The 19,506-nt window shown below is 43.2% G+C and overlaps 2 protein-coding genes across 4 annotated transcripts in view; one reads left to right on the top strand and one right to left on the bottom strand.

Moving 5' to 3' along the window:
* Window positions 1-15,563, bottom strand: part of LOC105874526 (serine/threonine-protein phosphatase 4 regulatory subunit 1-like) — an 82,920-nt gene extending 67,357 nt beyond the window's left edge. For both annotated transcript variants that reach the window (XM_012770455.3, XM_076010845.1), the window contains exons 1-2: window positions 15,531-15,563; window positions 15,355-15,399 (exon numbers count right to left, since the gene is read on the bottom strand). In XM_012770455.3, coding sequence (XP_012625909.1) covers window positions 15,355-15,399; window positions 15,531-15,537 — 52 coding nt within the window. In that variant the 5' untranslated portion in view covers window positions 15,538-15,563. The remainder of the gene's footprint in view (window positions 1-15,354; window positions 15,400-15,530) is intronic.
* A 91-nt stretch (window positions 15,564-15,654) lies between these two features.
* Window positions 15,655-19,506, top strand: part of RAB22A (RAB22A, member RAS oncogene family) — a 56,550-nt gene continuing 52,698 nt past the window's right edge. For both annotated transcript variants that reach the window (XM_076010844.1, XM_012770460.2), the window contains exons 1-2: window positions 15,655-15,981; window positions 17,283-17,362. In XM_076010844.1, coding sequence (XP_075866959.1) covers window positions 15,946-15,981; window positions 17,283-17,362 — 116 coding nt within the window. In that variant the 5' untranslated portion in view covers window positions 15,655-15,945. The remainder of the gene's footprint in view (window positions 15,982-17,282; window positions 17,363-19,506) is intronic.

Here is a 19,506-nt window from a genome sequence, read left to right as displayed (position 1 = left end):
TGACCTAGACATATCATTGTCAAGCTGCTAATAATCAAATGTGACAATCTTAAAAGCAGAGAAAACAAATATTACATACATGAAGTAATGATTTAAATGACTTTGACTCTGACCAGAAACAGTAGAGGCAGAAGACAGTGAAATCACAACATCTAAAGGATTGAAAGAAAAAACTAACAATCCAAAACTTGATATCCAGTGAAAATGCCCTTCAGGAATCTGAAAGGAATCAGAAGCAGTAGAGGCAGAAGACAGTGAAAACACACATCTAAAGGATTGAAAGAAAAAACTATCAATCCAGAACTTGATATCCAGTGAAAATACCCTTCAGGAATCTGACATTGTTAAATTAAAAAAAAAAACTAGAGGCTGGGCGCTGTGGCTCACGCCTGTAATCCTAGCTCTTGGGAGGCGGAGGCGGGCGGATTGCTCAAGGTCAGGAGTTCAAAACCAGCCTGAGCAAGAGCGAGACCCCGTCTCTACTATAAATAGAAAGAAATTAATTGGCCAACTGATATATATATAAAAAATTAGCCGGGCATGGTGGCGCATGCCTGTAGTCCCAGCTACTCGGGAGGCTGAGGCAGAAGGATCGCTGGAGCCCAGGAGTTTGAGGTTGCTGTGAGCTAGGCTGACGCCACGGCACTCACTCTAGCCTGGACAACAAAGCGAGACTCTGTCTCAAAAAAAAAAAAAAAAAAAACAAAAAAAAACTAGAAATTTGTTTCTAAAACCCCCTTTTTAATACTGCCAGCCAATGCAGACTACAAGAAATGCTGAAAAGAAGTTCTGCAGGCTGAAGTGGGATGGTATCACTCAGAAACCTGTATCTTCAAAAGGAATCAAGAGCACTGGAAATGGAAAATATAAAAAAACAATTTTTCCTCTTAATTTAAAAAAAATCACAGTTTAAAGCAAAAAATATAACCTTGTACAGTGGAATTTATAATATATATACAGGTATTTAAAACGATAACATAAAGTGAGGGGGCAATAAATGGAACTACATAGTTGTCAGGTTTCAACATTTTACATAAAGTGGTATAACACTAATGCTAACTAGACTGTTTCTGTCTCTGCAGCTAGACTTGAAGGTCCTTCAGACACTCATGTTATATGATGCCTGGCACACAGCACACACTTCATAAATATTGGTTTCTATAGAAATCAGTCTCCTGAGACTCTGATTACCAGGATTCAATTCAAGAGAGCCTAGGAGCCTTTGAGAAAGCTGAGAAAATCTAGCTTTCACAAAAATAACCCTGAGATGCAGCATCTAGCCTAAAACCACCTGGAGCTATACCCACAGTGTGAGTTACAAAGTTTTCCACTTCTGCTTGCAAAAATGAGATATCTCAGTTTCAGAAAAGAGAAAACAGGTCAAAAGCTATCATATAACTGCTAAAATAAAATTAATGAATTCTACCATTTAATACAGTGTACATGAGTTAATCAAAGTATTCAATTATCCTAATAAAGAATATAGTACAGTTAAATTCTGGTGATTCACATTAAGTACATAAGGAGGGACAAAGAGAGGAAAGATGTTTTAAAACTCATCTGAAATTGTAAGAAATGTGAATAATAGGAATTTTTGCTTTAAGAGATGGAATTATAATTTTACAAAGAACCAGGCTGTCTAACTGCTACCTCCCTGGGAGAGTTTTGCATTAATAGATTGTTGGTGGACAATTGGCATCTCCACTCTATCCCTCACGGGTTCTACACTCTCAGATTGCAGCTTTGACCCCAGCTAGCCCTGCTAAAAAGGCACAGCCTGGTCAGAGCACGGACAGCTTAGGCCAGCATAAGCCAAAGTGTAACAGATGGCAGGTATATTAAATGTCATTAAATCAAACGGTAGGAAAGTCACTCCCCATTCTTTATTCTCTAATTAAGTCAAAGAAAGTATCATTTTGATGCTAATGCATCTTGAAAACTTTCCTAAAACTGGTAATCTTCCTTTTAATACAAAGCAGGTCTCACATTCAGAATCTTTTGCAGGGGCACTGTGTGTCTCTAGAATTTAATAATGTTATTTTATTTCTGTTTTATGATATTTTGGTTAAGTTTCATTTAAAGCAACTGATACAAGTTTCCCAAAATGTGTTTAGATAAAAAGTGATTTGAAAGAAAAATACAGGTGATATAGTGACAGAGTAAAAATAGAAAAAGTGGTACACAAATGATTGGTTTCTGAAAAATATTGGATTGGTGCAATCCAAAGAAAATACTCCTACTAATAACATCATATTCATATGCAAAAAATAGTGCCTCTTATTACAAGTACTGAAAATCAATTTTTTTATCATACAAGTAAACATTTTCTCTTGTGTGGATCAACATGCTTTCAAAATTAGAAAATCCTATTTGAGTGCAAATTAATGAGATTATGAGTAAGATTATTACTATCTACCTGTGAATGATATGTTAGATTCTTTTTTAACTCCTTAAAAGCACCAGGTTTTACTAAAATGTACATGCAGTATTTGGATTTCCTTCCCTCAAATTGAAAGGACAGAACCAGCGTTGGCATCAATGTCAACTGTGAAAGCATTTTGACCAGGTTCTGTGATTAATAACCTCTTCCTGGGACATTTTAATGTTTTTTTCTTTATTAAGTCTTTAAAGACAAACTAAATCAATCAATAGCTGATGAACTATATAATAATAATAGAGTAGGATTTCTCAACCTCAGCACTATTGACGTTCTGGGCCAGATAATTCTTCGTTGTGGGGGCTGGGCACTGTAGGATGTTTAGCAGAATAGCATCCCTGGCTCCTGTCCACTACATGCCAGGAACCCCCCACCACAAGTTGTGGCAGTCAAAACCATCTCCACACATTGCCAGATATGCCTGGGGAGGGGGGGCGGCAAGAGAATAACCCTGCAGTTAAGAAACACTGTAAAAGAGAAAGACTTATGAGGTGTCAGTACCTGAGGGGTTTCTGGTCAGTGGAAAAGATCTGGCCCACCCTGACCTCTCTGCCCTCACCTCCCACTTACTAATCGCCCTCAACGTCTCCAGCCACCAGGTCTCCTCTTTCCCAAACACCCCAGTCACTTCCCCAGCCAAAGGCCTTTGCAGTGGTTGATCCCTCTACCTAGAAGTCTCCTCCCCAGACGTCCTCTCAGGTAAATTCATTCTCCTCTTTAAAATCTTTGCTCATTCATCACCCTCTCAATGAGGCCCTGACCGCCTTATTTTGAAATTACGCATCCCCCACCTATACCCGCCTTACCCCGATCTAATAATACTTTTCTATTTTCCCACAGAACTCGTCACCTTCCAAAGCACAAAACATTTACTTCCTATGTTTACTCTTCATCAGCTGTGTCCACCCCGCAACCCCGCCCCCAGGGTAAGAATCTTTGATTGATTCATTGACATGCCTGGCCCACCACAGGTACTCACTCAATATAAGTTGCTGAATAAATGAATGAAAGGTAAAGTTCTGCCAAGCGAATTTGCTGTGGCCCGTGACAATGGCAGTAGCACAAAAAGTGATTCCTGCTGTCAAAAAGAATGTTCTAGAATTTACATTTCTAGCCACTGCTAAGATGGTATATTGTCTGGCAAGTGTTCACAGGAACAAGGGGTTAAGGTCCGCATGGCCATATCACAGCAGTCAATTATGCTGGGACCCGACAAGTCGAGACCACACATAAACATCAGGAATCTTAAGCATTCAAGTTAGAAATGAAATATGAAGTAGCATATAAATAATTCCTTGCTCAAACTTTTTTCATTTTTTTTTTACATTTTAAAAGTTACCAATTCCATTTATGAAAGCTTAATACAGTGCAGAAGAGAAGAGTTTTCTGAAGCAGTTTCTAACAATAACTTCAAGCTGCCTTGACCCAATGTAAAATATAAAATAAACCAGTATTGATCACGTTTTGACTTCAATATCTACACTATGATAAACTTTTGAGCAGCAGCTGCTTTCTACATTTCTGCCACTGTCTAGGTCTACTGGCAAGTGTACAGGGGACATCACTGACTCTTTATCAAAAAAGATTAATACTTAAAGCTAGCAAAGAAAGTACAGAAAGGGCTTGGAGAAGCATTCCTGCAACTCGCAGGGGTTGATGCCTCTCTCATCATCCTATATGCAGCTTGTGCGTGTAGCTGCTGTACACACACGAGACGCCCTATTTCCCTGAACTGGGTGCCTAACATACCTGCAGCTCTGCGGCATCACGGTCAGTGGCTGTGGCTGCTACCTGCCCTCCAGGGAGTTGGTCCAAGTTTAAAAACGCACTTCAATAGGTAAGGCATAGCTCACCTCCACCATCCAGAGTGGTTCTGTGGTTCTGAGCACACACACCAAAAACAGGAGCAGCTCCTCTGCAGGGAGGTCCTGCTCACTTTGCAAAGAATAACAGAATTTATTATCTTTTCACCCTGATGCCAGGTAACAAACGAAAAAAAAAAAAAAGGAACTCTTCTCTAATGAAAAGGCCCACCAGAAAAACATATTTCTGGACCCTACAACTCTGAAAAAAAGCATTTACCCTCCTCAATGCTAACTACTTACCCAAGGGCCAACTACCAACAATAATTAACACTGTCAGTATTCCTCATTTAAAACAAATTGGGGTATAAAATAAATCAGATGAGGATGCTGCAGTAAAAACACACTGTGGGCCCTTGAATACTTGCCAGTATGTCAATGCTTATTACCAGACACCAATTTGTCTTAAAGCAAGCTAAGCACAAATTAGTATCTTAAGTATATTGTTAGGTGAATGTGCTTCACAGATTCAAATACAGTAGGTATTATCTAATAAACAGAAGGAAAAAAAGAAACTTTACAGGTCATTTTGCAGCAAGAAAAGGATCAAGAGTTCTGCACAAAAGATAACACGTTGACAGCCAACCCACTTTGAATATATTCTTCCCTCATGGCCAACTTCAGGTAACAACATTAAGTTGTAATTCAACAGAGTACTGGCGATTCAGAGATGAAAAGGCAGGGTTCCTGGACTCCAAAGTTCCCAAGGGAACAAAGATCATCATAACCGTAACATCCCTCAAGGCCACCATGGCAAGTTCCATGGGACACAAGTATAAACCAACACAGGAGGAGCATTCTGCTTGGAGGAGAGTGGACAAGATGGGACACAGCTTTCCTAGGACAGAAGTGTCATGTGAGCTGGGCCTTAAAGACCAACTATGAATCTGCCACACAAGAAGACAGAGGATCTGGGAAAGGGAAAAAGAACATTCCAGGTGAAGGGATGAGCACAGCAGAAGAAAGTACACTCTCCGCCACCTTCAGTGGGTTAAGGGATGCTGGAGATTTCACAGGCACCCACCAAGCCCTGACTGAGCAGCCACACTATAATTGGTTTTAAGTGAAAAGGTAAAAAAATAAAATAAAATAAACACAACAAAACATACCCAGTGAGATACCTTTATTGGCCCAGACATGAGCAGAGCTGGAGCTGGAGGCGGAATGCTATAGCACGTCTACCCTAGCAAGCATTTTCATTAAGAACCCGTTCTACAGGCATTCCCAATATTTACGATTCTCCATTCAACATGTCATCCTGTCACTATAACTCTACATGAGATATGCCACCCTGGGCCAGACCAATTATCCATACGATCAAATATTCTGTCTCTGACATAGCACTAGGGGACATTGGATGGGGAACATGATAGACATGGTCCACTATGTCTATGTCTGACTCAAAATATTAGAAAATAGGTTAATGGGGACCAGGAAGAAGTTTAGCCTTATTGATAAAATGTGTACTTAAAAAAATACCAGAAGAATACATTAATGTAAAACTTATAAAAATAAAAAATAATTTTTAGAAGGTCTCATTAGTCACTCTTCAATGAACAATAACTAAGTCTATGTAAGGGAGAACTAGAATAAACCATTCCCATAATGTGTTATTTGAAGTGTTTTTGCTCTTCTAACAAGCTTATAAATACTAACACAAATTGCTAAATTGGGACTATTTCTAATAGCTAGATTAGACAAACCTGACCCATCTAACAGATAAAGAACACTCATAATTTTTCACGACTTTTGGAAGGGAACTGACCTCCACACTGCAGGTCCTTGTTGACTTAACTAAATTTCAACGGCAAGTTGCACAGGCAAACTTTCTCTATATAAATGTCATTCTCTAACAAGATCCACACTGATTTATTAGCTCTCATATAAGCAGATCTGTCCAATGCATAATGTTTTATATTGCAAATCTTTGAGGGCTACTGATGGTTATTACTAGCACTACACAATGGGCTGGCTGAAAAGACCAACTTAATTCATGGGCAGCCGTCCTTTCTACACCATGCATACATGGAAATTCCTCTTTGATTTGTGGCTTTAATCACAGCTTCCAAAACCCGTCATTATTTATGGCTCTGACTTTTACACCGACGGTCAATGGGAAGCATTTACTCAGGATACCTGATGAGAAAGCACTCCGCAGCTCATAGCAGTTCACATGCACCATTTTGATATTACACATCTCAATTTTCCTGCTGACTTGCCCAGTCTGGGGACAGAGTTGGAAAAGGTGAGGGTGGTAGAGTCTACACGGAATGGAACAGTATTAATTAAAAATCCAACGAGTGCTCTAGTCAGACTTGAGGCAGATGCAAAAAGAAAAGAAGGTTACAGAAGAAAGCCAACAACCTTGAGGATGAGTGTGTAGGGCAAGAGGGAGCCTCTATTTTCCTGCTATTCAAAATATTTGAAACAATCAACCAATGCTGACCAAAACAGTCACTTCCCTACTGACTACCTTGACCAAACTGCTAGGAAGGTCACCCTTGTCATTGTAGAAAGCAGCAAATCCGCCACAGATGTGCCAAGTTCCACTCAAGCTTCACCCCACCCTCCCCCTACGTTCTGCTGTCTCCACCGTCCTTCCCTTTTCCTGACTCCTTCCCTCAGTCCACAGTTATGTCCCCCTTACCTGGATTTTTTAAATCCTTACTTTTTAAAAAAATTGAAGTATAACACATATACAGAACTATGTACAAATGATAAGCATTACACTTGATGAATTTTCACAAACTGAGCACTTCTGTGTAACCAGCACTCAGATCAAGCAAGAGAATTTTACCAGTGCCTCCAAAAGCACCTCCTCGTCCCTTCCACTTATTGCCTCCTCCAAGAGCAACCACCTCCTGCCTTCTACTTGGATTAGCTTTGCTTGGTTTTGTGCTTGGTTTAAATAGAACCATGTAGTAAGTGCCCTTTTGTATCTGGCTTCTTTCCGGTGTCTGTGAAATTCATCCACATTACTGAGTAGAGTTGCAGATCATTCTGTATGAATTGTATGGACACAGCACAATTTATAGTCCATTGTAATCTTGAATGTTTGAGTAGGTTCCAAGAATAGTGCAACTATGAACATGTTTTTTGAGAACATATGTTCATGTTTTGTTGGACATAAAACCAGGAGTAGAATTGTTAGGTCATTCAAATTCTTTTTTTTCTTTTTAAGGCTTTCAGAATAGATATAAATAATGCAAATGTGTTCTGGAATCTTCCATTTATGAAGAAAAGCCCCTCCAGCTGCTCCTTCTTGAAATGGTATGCATTCTCTTGCTAGGCTATGTGGCCCAAGAGCAGTGACTACTCCCCAAAATGCCCAATGCCTAGCCAGTACCTAGAACACAGTGGGTGCTTAATAAATGACCACTGACCCACTAGACTACAGGCTACATTGCCTCAACTTCCAAAGCCTACCCAACTAATTCAAATCTGACTCTTGCTCCTTGCTGAACTGACTCACTTCTCACTGAGTTCACTGAAGACCTTCTAACTGCCAAACTCCACAGCATGTCTTCAGTCCTCATCTTACCTGACACTTCTAGGGCAAGTGACGTAAGTAAATGATCACCTCAACAAAATCCTGGCTTCAAGGACATCCTGTTTTCTTATCTCCACAGCTAATTACTAGAAGCTTCTGCTGCCCAGGGAGCTTACCCTCCCCTTCTTCTTCAACACCCTCCTCTCATCTTGTTCAATGGCTCCAGCTACCACCCACCACTAATGACTCTCACAACTACTCTCCAAAATTAACTGTGCTCCAGAACTAGACAATGCCACTAAGATTTCCTGTAAGTATCTCAAAAGAAACTGTCTCAGATGGAAACCTTAACCCCACCCACTCAACCCCATCGCCCATAGCAAGCTTCTCATGTGCTGCCCAGTGCCATTCACTATGCTGGACCACACTGATCCAAAGATAGGCTGGTCCAAGGACAGTGGTGCTTACAACCAACTTATCACAACCAATTACAGATTTCTTTCTTCCTTCTTCACTCCCACTGCTTCACTTGACTAGCCTAAAAAATAAAATAAAATAAAATAAAGTTTAAAAATATGGGTAAGACCCATTCTAGTGGACAGGAGTAGACATTTGCTTGCGCCTGTGTTAAATGCTACCATGGGGCAGTTCAGAGAACACAAAGAAGGGGCACCTAACCCAATTTGGGTACAGGGGAGTGGAGGTGTCATAAAAGTTTCCCACAGGATCTGTCTCTGAGTTGACTCCTCTCCCATCAAAAATATATCTATCAGCCCTACTCCCTGCTCTCATGTCTGCCTCCTCCACTGAGACCCCACTCCCCTTGCCTAGATCCCTGGAACACACCGGGAGTCCCATCTTGGCTTGTTTTGCTACCAGTCCGTCCTTTCTTTAAAGCAGAGCTCAGCTCTCATCACTCCCCTGGTGCAAATTCTCTAGTGGCTCCCTGCAACGCTTTACCTCGCAGTGGACGTATGGCCATGCGCAGCGCAGCCCTGCCTCCTCTTCTCACCTCCTCTGCCTGCTGCTCACCACACTCCAGACACACAGGCCTTCCCACTAGTCCGTGATGAGGAAAAGCTATACCCGTGATGCATTCTCTGGACCTTCCTGTGAATACCTCCAGCTAGTCACTCAAACCTCAACTCAGGATCACCTCTTGGAGCTCCAGAGAAGTTTTCCCTCGCCACCAGACATAAGCAACACCTACATCCATCCAACCACACTGTGCTGGCCCTTTTGATCACACTCACCTGCTATGCGTCCTTCACAGCACGTACCACAACCTGACATTACCTCACCCATTTATGTTTACCTCTTTAATGTCTGTTTCCAACACTGGACTGAAAGCTCCATGAGAGCAGAAACCCGGTTTGTCTTATTTGCCTATGTCTACAATGCCTAAAGTAGTGCCTGAGACTTAGTAGCCCCTTAATAAATATTAATCACATGAATGAATCGATGAATATATCAATGAATAAGTCCTCCCAAGTATAGTGGCTAAGATAAATTCTGCAACCAGACTCCCTACTTTAAATTCCACCTCTGCCACTTGCTAGCTGTGCTATTTTGGGCAAGTTACTTAGCCTTTCTGTGCCCCTTGTGAGCCTTGCTCAGCAAAACAGGTTAAAGATACCTGCCTCATAGGGCTTTTGTACTTAAGTTGTAATACTGTAAGCACTCAGAACAGAGCTTGGCACATTATTAGTCCTAAATAAATAAATGGCAGTTTTTGTACCACTACTTGGTTGCCTTCCCAAGACATCAATTCAAGCAAAAGATTTAAGGACTCTCTACTGCCTCCCAAGTTAAGTCTAAAATCACACTGGCTGGTGAAGCAGATTCTTCACTAACAACCTTCAATTCCATCTCCCGGTCTCCCTGACTCCTTCACTCCTATGCACCCCTTGTTCCCAAGTCTCCAACCTTCTTACTCCAAGCAGATTGGGCCCTCAGGAAACTCTACCTCTGTACACATTTTGCCTGGAATGCCCATGACCTTCCCTGGCCTAACCCAACTCAAACACCACCTCCCCTCAGAAGGCTTCTCCTCCTGCTCCCTGCACTCCATCCTCTTAATGCCCCAGCTCTTCACTCACTCGCTTGCCTGACACGCTGGAAACCTGACACGCTGCATCCAGGCCATCTCTACCGTCCACCCACCTCCTCTACAAGCAGTGGGCTCTCGGGAGCTGAGCCTAAGGCTTATTCATACCTCTGTCCCCAGCACGTCTGGCAGGGCTGGTACATTGGAGGAGCTGGAGAAACACTGGGTACAGAAATGAATGACTCTCCAAACGTGGAAACCAACCACTTGCCCATCCCTCTTTATTGTTTTCCCATCAGGATTAAGACTAACTGGCATTTTGAAGGTCACAACTACTTTTCCTTCCATTAGCTAGGTTTTGCTGCAAAATTTATTTAAAAGAGATTATTTTGTGATGAAGAAAGCCATTTCAAACTCGTCTTTTTAAACAGAGACAATTTCAGGGAATTTCTGATGCTCATGTTTGCCTCACAGGAAATGGAAAACATAGAGCAACAAAAGTAAAATGCATTATGATGACCAGAGGGAAACAAATTTGATTCTGCTTCCACCACTCTGACTCCTTTGTTCCTTGCTATTCTCATCCCGCTGGGAGAAAACAGGTACATGTTTTTAATCCCCAACACGCCAACAGGAAAAATGAGACATGAAGTTTGAGCAACTTGTCAAGGATTATTCAACAAAGCTGAGGTTGTCCTAGCAAAAAGCTCAGCTCTTCTAACTAAACCTAGTGGGAAAGACGCTAGCAGGTTGGCTCAGCTAATCGACACACTTAGGGGCTCTAATGGAATAAAATCAAGTTTGATTTAGAGAAGGAGTCAGCAAACCACCTCCTGTGGGCTAAATTCAGCCCACCGCCAGTGTTTGTAAAAAAAAGTTTTATCAGGACACAGCCATGCCCATTCGTTTGTGTTGTTTATGGCTGTTTTCAAGCTACCCTGGCAGAGCTGAGTGGTTGCATCAGAGACCTTCTGGCCAGCAAAGCCTAAAATATTTATTATCTGATCTTTCACAGAAAAAAATAGCCCATCTTGGATTTAGAGAATAGTTTGACGTCCGGGTTTTGTTCTATTTCCCAAGCATTCAAATATTCCTATTCAAATAATTTCACTTGACAGGGAGATTTTCATAAAAAATAATCGACAATCTTTGATGCAAGTTTATATTACAGTCCAGAGGAAACGTTCGATGTTTGGTTTAGGGCTCAAACTAATACAGTATCGCTGCTTTGGGAATACGCAGCTTGGTTGTGGTCCTTGAAAAGAACAATTTTGCAAATGTAGAACAAAGTGGGCAGGTGAAATGGAATGTTTTCTGATCTGGAAGATGTCTTTTATTCAAGGTTGAACATACACTGTTCCTTCTAGCAGTAAGATTCGAAGAGTCTATATATATTTCCCTGGCTTAGCTAATCCTATTTTCACCAAAGGTCCAGCTATCATTTGTTGGTACCTAGCTTTTCTCATAAGTAAAAGCATGCCCTCTTCCAAGTTTTTTCATAGATACCTCTTGAAAACTAAACACTTGAAAAGAAATACGCTGTCCCCCAAATACTAATGTATTTCACAAGTAAGTCTTTTGAAGCTAAATGGATCTTATAATAACTCTGCAGTGATTTCAGAATCGAAATCCAGCCTTCCAACTCTTCCTGCAGATGTTTGATCAGATATGACACTTTCATCTCATTTTTTTTAAACCTTTTACTGTGGAAATTTTCAAACACACACAAAAATAGAGTAGTCTCCAGCAACCAGATCCGCCAAGTATCAACATTCTGCCGTTTATTTTTCCATCTATCCCTCCTCCCGACTTTTGTTTATTTTTTGCCACAATGTTTGAAAGCAGACTTCACACATCAAATAATTTCACTCATAAATGCTTGTTTGTTTCTGTTAGATAAGGCCTTTTTCCTTTGAACAAAACCATGACACTATTACCACATCCAACAAAATTAATAATAATTCTTAATATTATCTACTATACCCAGTCCAGGTTCAATTTTCCCCCATTGTCTCTATAATGTCTTTTTATAGTTGGTTTGTTCAACTAAGGATCCAAATATGACCACATACTGTATTTTGTTGATAGGTCTCTTAGGTCTCTTTATATCTGCAATAGATTCTCCTCATTTTTTTTTCAACCCATCATTGGCATACATTTAAATTCTAACTGGCAAACCTTACCAACAGTATAATACCTTTTCAGCCCCCACAGGCTATAAGCAAACCCAGTCATTCATAGGCCTTTGGACCCTTAGGCATAGACTCATATAGCTTTACCTTCCACGTGCCATTTAACGTGAAAACCAATATGCCAGGCTATCCCACACATTTTCTGCTCTCAAGAGAAGGAATTTAGATCGCTTCGGCAAGCCAATTCTCTAAAATCAAATCTCTTCTGTGCTGTCATGGACTTAAGACTCTGAACGATTTAAAAACCAAGACATCCATTCATCATGGCTTTTTTGAAATTAGCCAAACATAATCAAGAATCACAAAATATATCAGACAAGAGCCTCACAATCTATTACTGATAACAGTAATCATCTTAATTGAGCACCTAGATCATGTAGAACATTGGGTTATAAAAAGGATGACCTGTGTCCTCCCCGTCCAAAGGGACCTGCTGTCTAACTGGAGAGGCATCACATCATTTACACAAAAACGTTCATGGAGGACAACAGACACAGTACCACCCAAACCGACATCCGTGCCCTGACCACTGGGTTAGGAATATTTGAGAGGTCAATCTGCACGGTGGAATAAAAATAACAGCCTTTGAATAGAAAAAATATGAGCTTTACCACACTAGGTAAGTTACTCAACCTGATTCTCAGTTTTATAATTTGTAAAATAGGAACAATCCCACCTACCTCACAGAGTAGCAACTGTTAACACTGAATCAGATCTTATGTGAAAACCCAGCAATGATGAAGATGATAATAAAAAAACTGAATACAGTACTCACTTTGCCAGGCACTGTGCTTAAATGTTTTATGTGTACTATCTCCATTTAACCCTCACATCAGTCATGTGAAGCAGTTCCTATTCTTATGCAATTTTCCAGACAAAGAAATTGAATAGAGTGGGTGAGTGATCACCCAAGCTAACACAACTTCAGGCATGAAGGAACCAGGATGTAGGTGATAGAACTTCAAGATTCTTGCTGTCAATCATGGTGTGATAATGCCTCCTAATACAACCACAGTGAGGTGGGGGGCAGAGGCAGGTAGGACCCAGGGCAGTATAAACTGGGGAAGGGGGGAGACAGGCCCTCCTATTACAGTTATTAGATCAACTACATTATAAAGTCATAAGATACAGCAGCCCACAGCTCCCATCCCTGCCCAAAAAGGAAGCCCCCAGGAGGCTCCTGGAATTGTCCTCTCCAAGGTGTGTTTATGTTCAGAGCCATAATGGTGGTATACATCCTTACCAGGGCAAGTCTTCAGCTGTTTGCTAAAGAATACGTAAGCCTTTTTAATTTTTTTAGGAGACAGTCTTGCTCTGCTGCCCAGGCTGGGGTACAGTGGTGTAATCATAGCTCACTGCAGCCTTGAACTCCTGAGCTCAAGTGATCCTCCTGCCTCAGCTTCCCAAGTAGCTGAGACTACAAAGGCACACCACCACACCTGGCTACTATTTTTAGAGATGGGATTTCGCTATGTTGACCAGGCTAGTCTTGAACACTTGGCCTTAAGCAATCCTCCTACCTCAGCCTCCCAAACTGCAGGGATTACAGGCATGTGCTACCACACCCCGCCTAGCCATTTTTCATTACAAGTCTCAAACACCTAATATTTGTTCAAATAGGGACAAAGTAAAATCATAATTTTTTCCTGTATAATCTCCTACTTCCCTTTTATACATGTATATATACAATAAATGACTGAAGGAAACTAGCCACCAGAAAAAAGACTCTACCCTGTGGACACCACACTGTGAAAAGACCAACCTAGCCAAGCAGAAAAGGTACCTGGAGGAGAACTGGGGCCTTGACCAACAGTCCCAGCACCTCTCCCAGCCAGCAACCAGGACCAGTGCCACCTGTGTGAGTAAAGCTACTATGGTTCTTCCCATTGGTGACCACCTGAAGCAGAAGCATCACCCACAGCTTTGTAAGACATAAAATGCTCTTGGTTTAGGCCATGCAGTTCCAGGTGAATAGACAAAGCTAATGGCTAAAAATCACCTTTTCCAGCCAGACCAAAAATCAAATCTATGAATGAGAGGCATGTCACAGCAGATCAACATTGTTTATCAATGGGAATGGAAATTCCTTCGATCAGAAGACGCCCACTGACTGAAATGTTCGGCTCTGTAAACCTGGTTCTACGCTGTACTTGGCTCATTAGTGTTAAATAGATGTTAATAAAGAGCGTACTAATAACAATAATAATGGTAGCCAAGATTCACCGAGTGTTTATTACACACGAGACTTCATGCTAAACCCTTTATTCACTTAACCCACACAAAAGCCTTTTGAGATGGGCCACTATAATGCCCATTTTACAGATGAAGTCTTAGCGTGGCACAGTGACTTGCCCAGGATCACACAGTAGCACAGGGTTTCACTCCCTGGCCACCTAACTCCAGAAACGGAGCTCTTGGATTGCTCCTTCAAGTGTCCTACTATTTAATAAAACTTCCCCCTTCTAAAAAAAAGTTAATGTAAGCGAAGGGTTTAACACTGCGTGGTCTATGCTAAGTTTTCAGTAAACACCGACTCTTATTAGGAAACTTGCAGCTGCGGAAGGGAAGGAGGGAGAAAGTACTGCACATGACTGGCACACAGTAGGCGCCCAATTATGTTAGCCGTTTGGATGGTTTGTACAGGGCTTCTTCACCAGCATGCATCCGAGTTTGGTAACTTTTTTTGTTTAGTCTGCCCCCTCCACCTCCGGCCTGAGAGCTCACTCGTGGGTCCAGAGCCCAACACGCGGCCCGGCCCCGAGCAAGGAGGTGCTCAAGACGTGCCTGCAGCATGGAAAGGACGAGCTTCGGTCGCCACAAACGAGAACTCGGAGTTCCTCGGCGACACGTACCCCGGCTACCGGGCCTTGAGATGATCCCAAAGAGAAGAAGGCAGGAGGGCTCAAGTGAAAGGGGCCCACCCGAGCAACGCGGGCCGGTGGGCCCCGCGGGCGGGCGACGGGCCCGGCGTGCGGCCGGGACACGCGCGCAGAGCCGGGCCGCCCCGCGCCCGCGGGGACCCGCACTACCCACTCCCACTCCTCCCGGGGCGTCAGGCGGAGCAGGAGGAGGAGAGAGAAAGAAAGTGACAGGAAGTGAGAAAAGTTTCCCAACTACTGCAAAAGTCCTGCCCCGGCCGGGAGGGCTCCCCCTCAGCCCGCCACGCCCAGTGAGGAGGGAGCGCCAAAGTGGATCGGGCAGTTGGGGGTCCCGCGGTTCCCTTCCCAACATGGAGGGCCTGGCCCGTAGCTCCCCCAGCGCTCCGTGCACCCCGAGTTCTGTGAGAGAGCCCAGGAAGGGGCGGGGACGCCCCAACTGTTACTTACAGTCGTCTAAGTCATCCTGCAAGTCCACAAAGTAGAGGGGGATCTCTGAAAACCAAGAAACACACAGGAGTTACCAGGGGGCTGCGGCGGGCGGGGTCCCCCCGGCCTCGCGGGGTGGCCACGGGGCGAGGGGGAGGGGTCCCACCCGGGCGCCCCCAGAGCCCGGCCCCACTCACCCGCCATCTTGGGATGGGTCTGGGGGCGGGGCAGGGGCGGGGGCCCGCGGGAGGGGGCGGGACCACTGACTTATGGCCCCGCCCCCAGCCCGCGCCGGCCGGCCCCGCCCTCGCGGCGAAGGTGGCTGCCGAGGTGGGCGGGGAGGTCAGGTGACCCGGCTGGCGTCCCAAGATGGCGGCGACGGCGGCGCCCGGAAGGCCGCGGCGGCGTCCGGGCTACTGAGGCGGGCCCCGGGTGGCTGTCGGTGGGCCGGCCGAGCTGAGGGCCGGAGGACGGGCGGCCGCGGTCTCTGTGCTCCTCGCGGCTGGGGCTGGGCCGTGTGGCGGCAGCGGCGCCGGGGGATGCTCGTGTTGGGCCCTGACTCTCCCTCCTCAACTTAGGGCGGCGGCGGGCCCGCGCCCTGGCTCCCGGGCCATGGCGCTGAGGGAACTCAAAGTGTGTCTGCTTGGGGTGAGTGGCGGTGGGTCCGGCCTGGAGAGTCGCGGGAGGCCGGGCGGGCAGGGGCCCCAGCGCCCCCACATCCCTTCCACCCTTGCCCCCCGAGACACCGCCTGTCCGCCCCGTGGATACTGCCTCCAGCCCCAGGGCCGTCCCGCCCACCTTGTTACACTCTCCTGAAGGTCCTGGAGACAGGAGGGACCCTCCTTCCACTCCCTGGAGCCCTTGGACTCTTCCCGCCCCCCAAAGTGCAGACAGTCCCCTCTGCCTCTCCATTGCATTAGGTTAAGAGCAGCTCTTAAAATAGTTTTCTCCCAACTTACTAAGGTACTAACTGGGAGTTGACCAAGTATCCCAAAGTTAAACTAGTAACAGGTCTTTAGGTTTTACAAGCAGCCTTATCTTTCTTTTTGTCTCTTCAAAGTTTTTGAACTTGTGGGATACCCGTGACACTTCTAGAAGAGTAAAGTAACTCTTCCTATGGAGGAAAAGAGGGTGTTCAAATAGGAAACCTCAAAGACTAGTTCAGCTTCCTGTCTTATCAGGACAGCTTGACCATTTCAAAGCCACCTTTCTGAGGTTGATGTTCTTTTTTCTGAGTTTGTGCCTTAAAGATTGAAAAGAATTCCAATAACTAGTCTTTTTTACCCCCAAGTAAGGTGGGGCTAGGATTCATTTGGTGATTACTCAGGAAGTAATTCAGGAGTTCACAGTTTACTAGTATGTGTTATAATGCAAATGGGCTTGTCACTTTTCTCTGGAAGCATAAACTTTGGGTCTTTCAGAAGGTCCTAATGTCTCTTAAAAAGTGCAAAATCTGTGTAACACCTTTGAAATCTTCTAATTGACGAATTTTTATGGAAGCGTCTTTTGTGTCCCTCAACTTATAAAATTTACACATCTAGGATTATTTTTATAAAAATCCCGAACTTGGCTAGGTGCAGTGACTCATGCCTATAATCCCATAACTTTGGGAGGCCAAGATGGGAGGACTGCTTGAGGCCAGGAGTTCAAGATCAGCCTGAGCAAGAGCAAGACCCCTGTCTCTCCAAAAAATATTAATAGAAAAATTAGCTGGTCATGGTCGGCTCCTGTAATCCCAGTTACTTAGGAGGCTGAGGCAGGAGGATTGCTTGAGCCCTGGAGTTGGAGGCTGCAGTAAATTATGATCATACCACTGCACTCTAGCCTGAGCGACAGAGCAAGACCCTATCTCAAAAAAAAAAAAAATCCTGAACTTATGCTACAAAGTAGTTTTCCATGTCTGTAAGCAGGTAAACTTTTTCTCAGTCACACATCTCATTGTCTTTCAGGATACAGGTGTAGGAAAATCAAGTATTGTATGGCGGTTTGTGGAAGACAGTTTTGATCCAAACATCAACCCAACAATAGGGTAAGAGATTAAGTTCATTTAATATATATCTAAAGATGCATTGAAAGTCCTTCCAAATAAAAACTGTGTTGCTGCTGTAGGCCCTGCCATTTTACACAGTTAACATGTTTTGAGTTGCTGATTCCTCCGGAAGGGCTTGAAAAAATACAGTGTGGTTTGGTGTATTTTAGGAAAATTATCTTAAGATTTGTGGGGAATGAAAACTTCAAAATGAAAATGCAAATTAAAGTTGTAAATATTATTAGACTAGACACAGAAGCTTCAGTCTATAACTATCAACAGCAGTTACACCTTTAAAGAAGGCAGATGAAAACAAGTTCTGGTTCTATCCTTTTCAGGTATGTCAACTAAAAGATATTTAGATGGTTTAAGTCCTTCCTGAAAAGTAGCAGGATGCGGTCTAAACCCTTCTTACACATTCCTATACTGAATTAACTGATAAATTAATGTTGAAATGTAAAGTTTTTTCAGGTCTAATGTTGAAATCTAAGAGTTTTTTGGATCTAGTTCTGGGATAAGGGCAGATGATTATATGTTTTTGACTCTGTAAGGAAACTTCAGAGTATTTAAAAGTCACAGTACTAATACTTTCTATATGTGAGAAGTTGTGTTTTATAGGTTTCAATACTGTTAGGGTTGTAAAACTAAATAGCTGCTGTGCTTTGTTTTTGCTGACAAACCCCCAATCAAATGGTTTCCTTCATTTAAAGAAAAATTCAGTATTATCCATCTTAAGATAAACATACGCCTTTGTGCTGTGTGCAGATCATTCTCTAATAGAGAAATATTTTACAGCCCACAAGGGAAACTGCTATAAGATTGTTCCCTGAGAAGTTATAAGCTCCTGTTTTCAGTTTATGTGCTCAATATTTTTTAACTACTTTCTTAAACTCTGTGGGTTTCCTACACATTTGAAGGCATGGGGATGAAATTCACCAATAAGTGTTTCTGCAATTAAAATGATTTTCAATATTCTTCAAGAAAAACTGGGTATGTCCGGGTTTAAAACGTGGCCTCACCTTCCTCAGGGCCTGCCTGTTGCTACCTGCATGGGAAAGTGGTGATAGGAAGTGACAGCAAGTAGTGCTAGTGATTCATTGAGTGACATACTTCACACTGAGTCATAGCTGAAAATCCAGAACCCACAAGTCACCCAGACATAACCTTGGCTGGAAGTGTTATCTCAAATGAGACAGAAAAATGAAGGATGTTGTTTTATCGATCTTGGTGAGCCCGTGGCCATGGCTCCCAATGTTCCCTGTTTGCCAGTGGCTCCCAGTCTGCCAGGTGCTTGTGTTCCTGAGCCTCTTTTAATCCATTCTTTTCACTGGGGGTCTTGGCTTACATTTTACAGGAAATAAAAATGCAAGGCTTTCTCATTTCCTTTTGTCTACCTTGTTTCTTTTTCCTCAACCTCAGAAGGTGGCTTCCTCTTTCATGACCAACCCCCCACACACACCCCAGGGCTCTGGAACCCCACCTCTTCATCAGTTATCCCTTTCGTTCCCCAGCCTGATTTTTGTGTCCTAACGTACAAACGTGTTCCTAATCCACCCACCCCACTACAAGAGCACCATTCATTCCTCAACCTGCCACTCAAATACTGGAACTCCTGAAAGTTACCACTTCCTCCCCTGCTGACTCTTCAGCCCTCTGTCCTTTCTTTTCCACCTCACCATGCCACTAATACCAGGTTTCCTTAGTACCAGCTCCCATCTAATAGCCAAAGCTAATGACTTTTTTTGTGTGGCTTTATTTATTCACAGAATATCTACTATTTGCCAGGTGCTAGATTGGTGCTGGTGATGTAGCCCAAAGATATGCAAACTATGGTTCTTTGGCCTTCTATTTTTGTAAATAAGCCACACCCATTTATTTACATATTTATCTTGACTGCTTCAGGTTATGATGAGTGAGTTGAATAGTTAGAAGTAAGACCTTATGGCCCACAAACTCAAAAATATTTACTATCTAGCATTTTTCAGAGCAAGTTAGCTGATCCCTGGTTTAGATAAATCCAGTTCCTGCCCTCATGAACCTTACCTACAAGGAGGAGAAAGACATATTCTATGACTAATGTACAGGAAATGATTTATTCAACCCTTTTTTGTGCTACAAAAGAGAAATGTGGAATGCTGGGAAAG

Source organism: Microcebus murinus, chromosome 16, assembly GCF_040939455.1.
Source record: "Microcebus murinus isolate Inina chromosome 16, M.murinus_Inina_mat1.0, whole genome shotgun sequence".
In the NCBI taxonomy this organism is placed as follows: domain Eukaryota; kingdom Metazoa; phylum Chordata; class Mammalia; order Primates; family Cheirogaleidae; genus Microcebus; species Microcebus murinus.
This window is presented reverse-complemented; position numbering and strand designations above follow the sequence as displayed.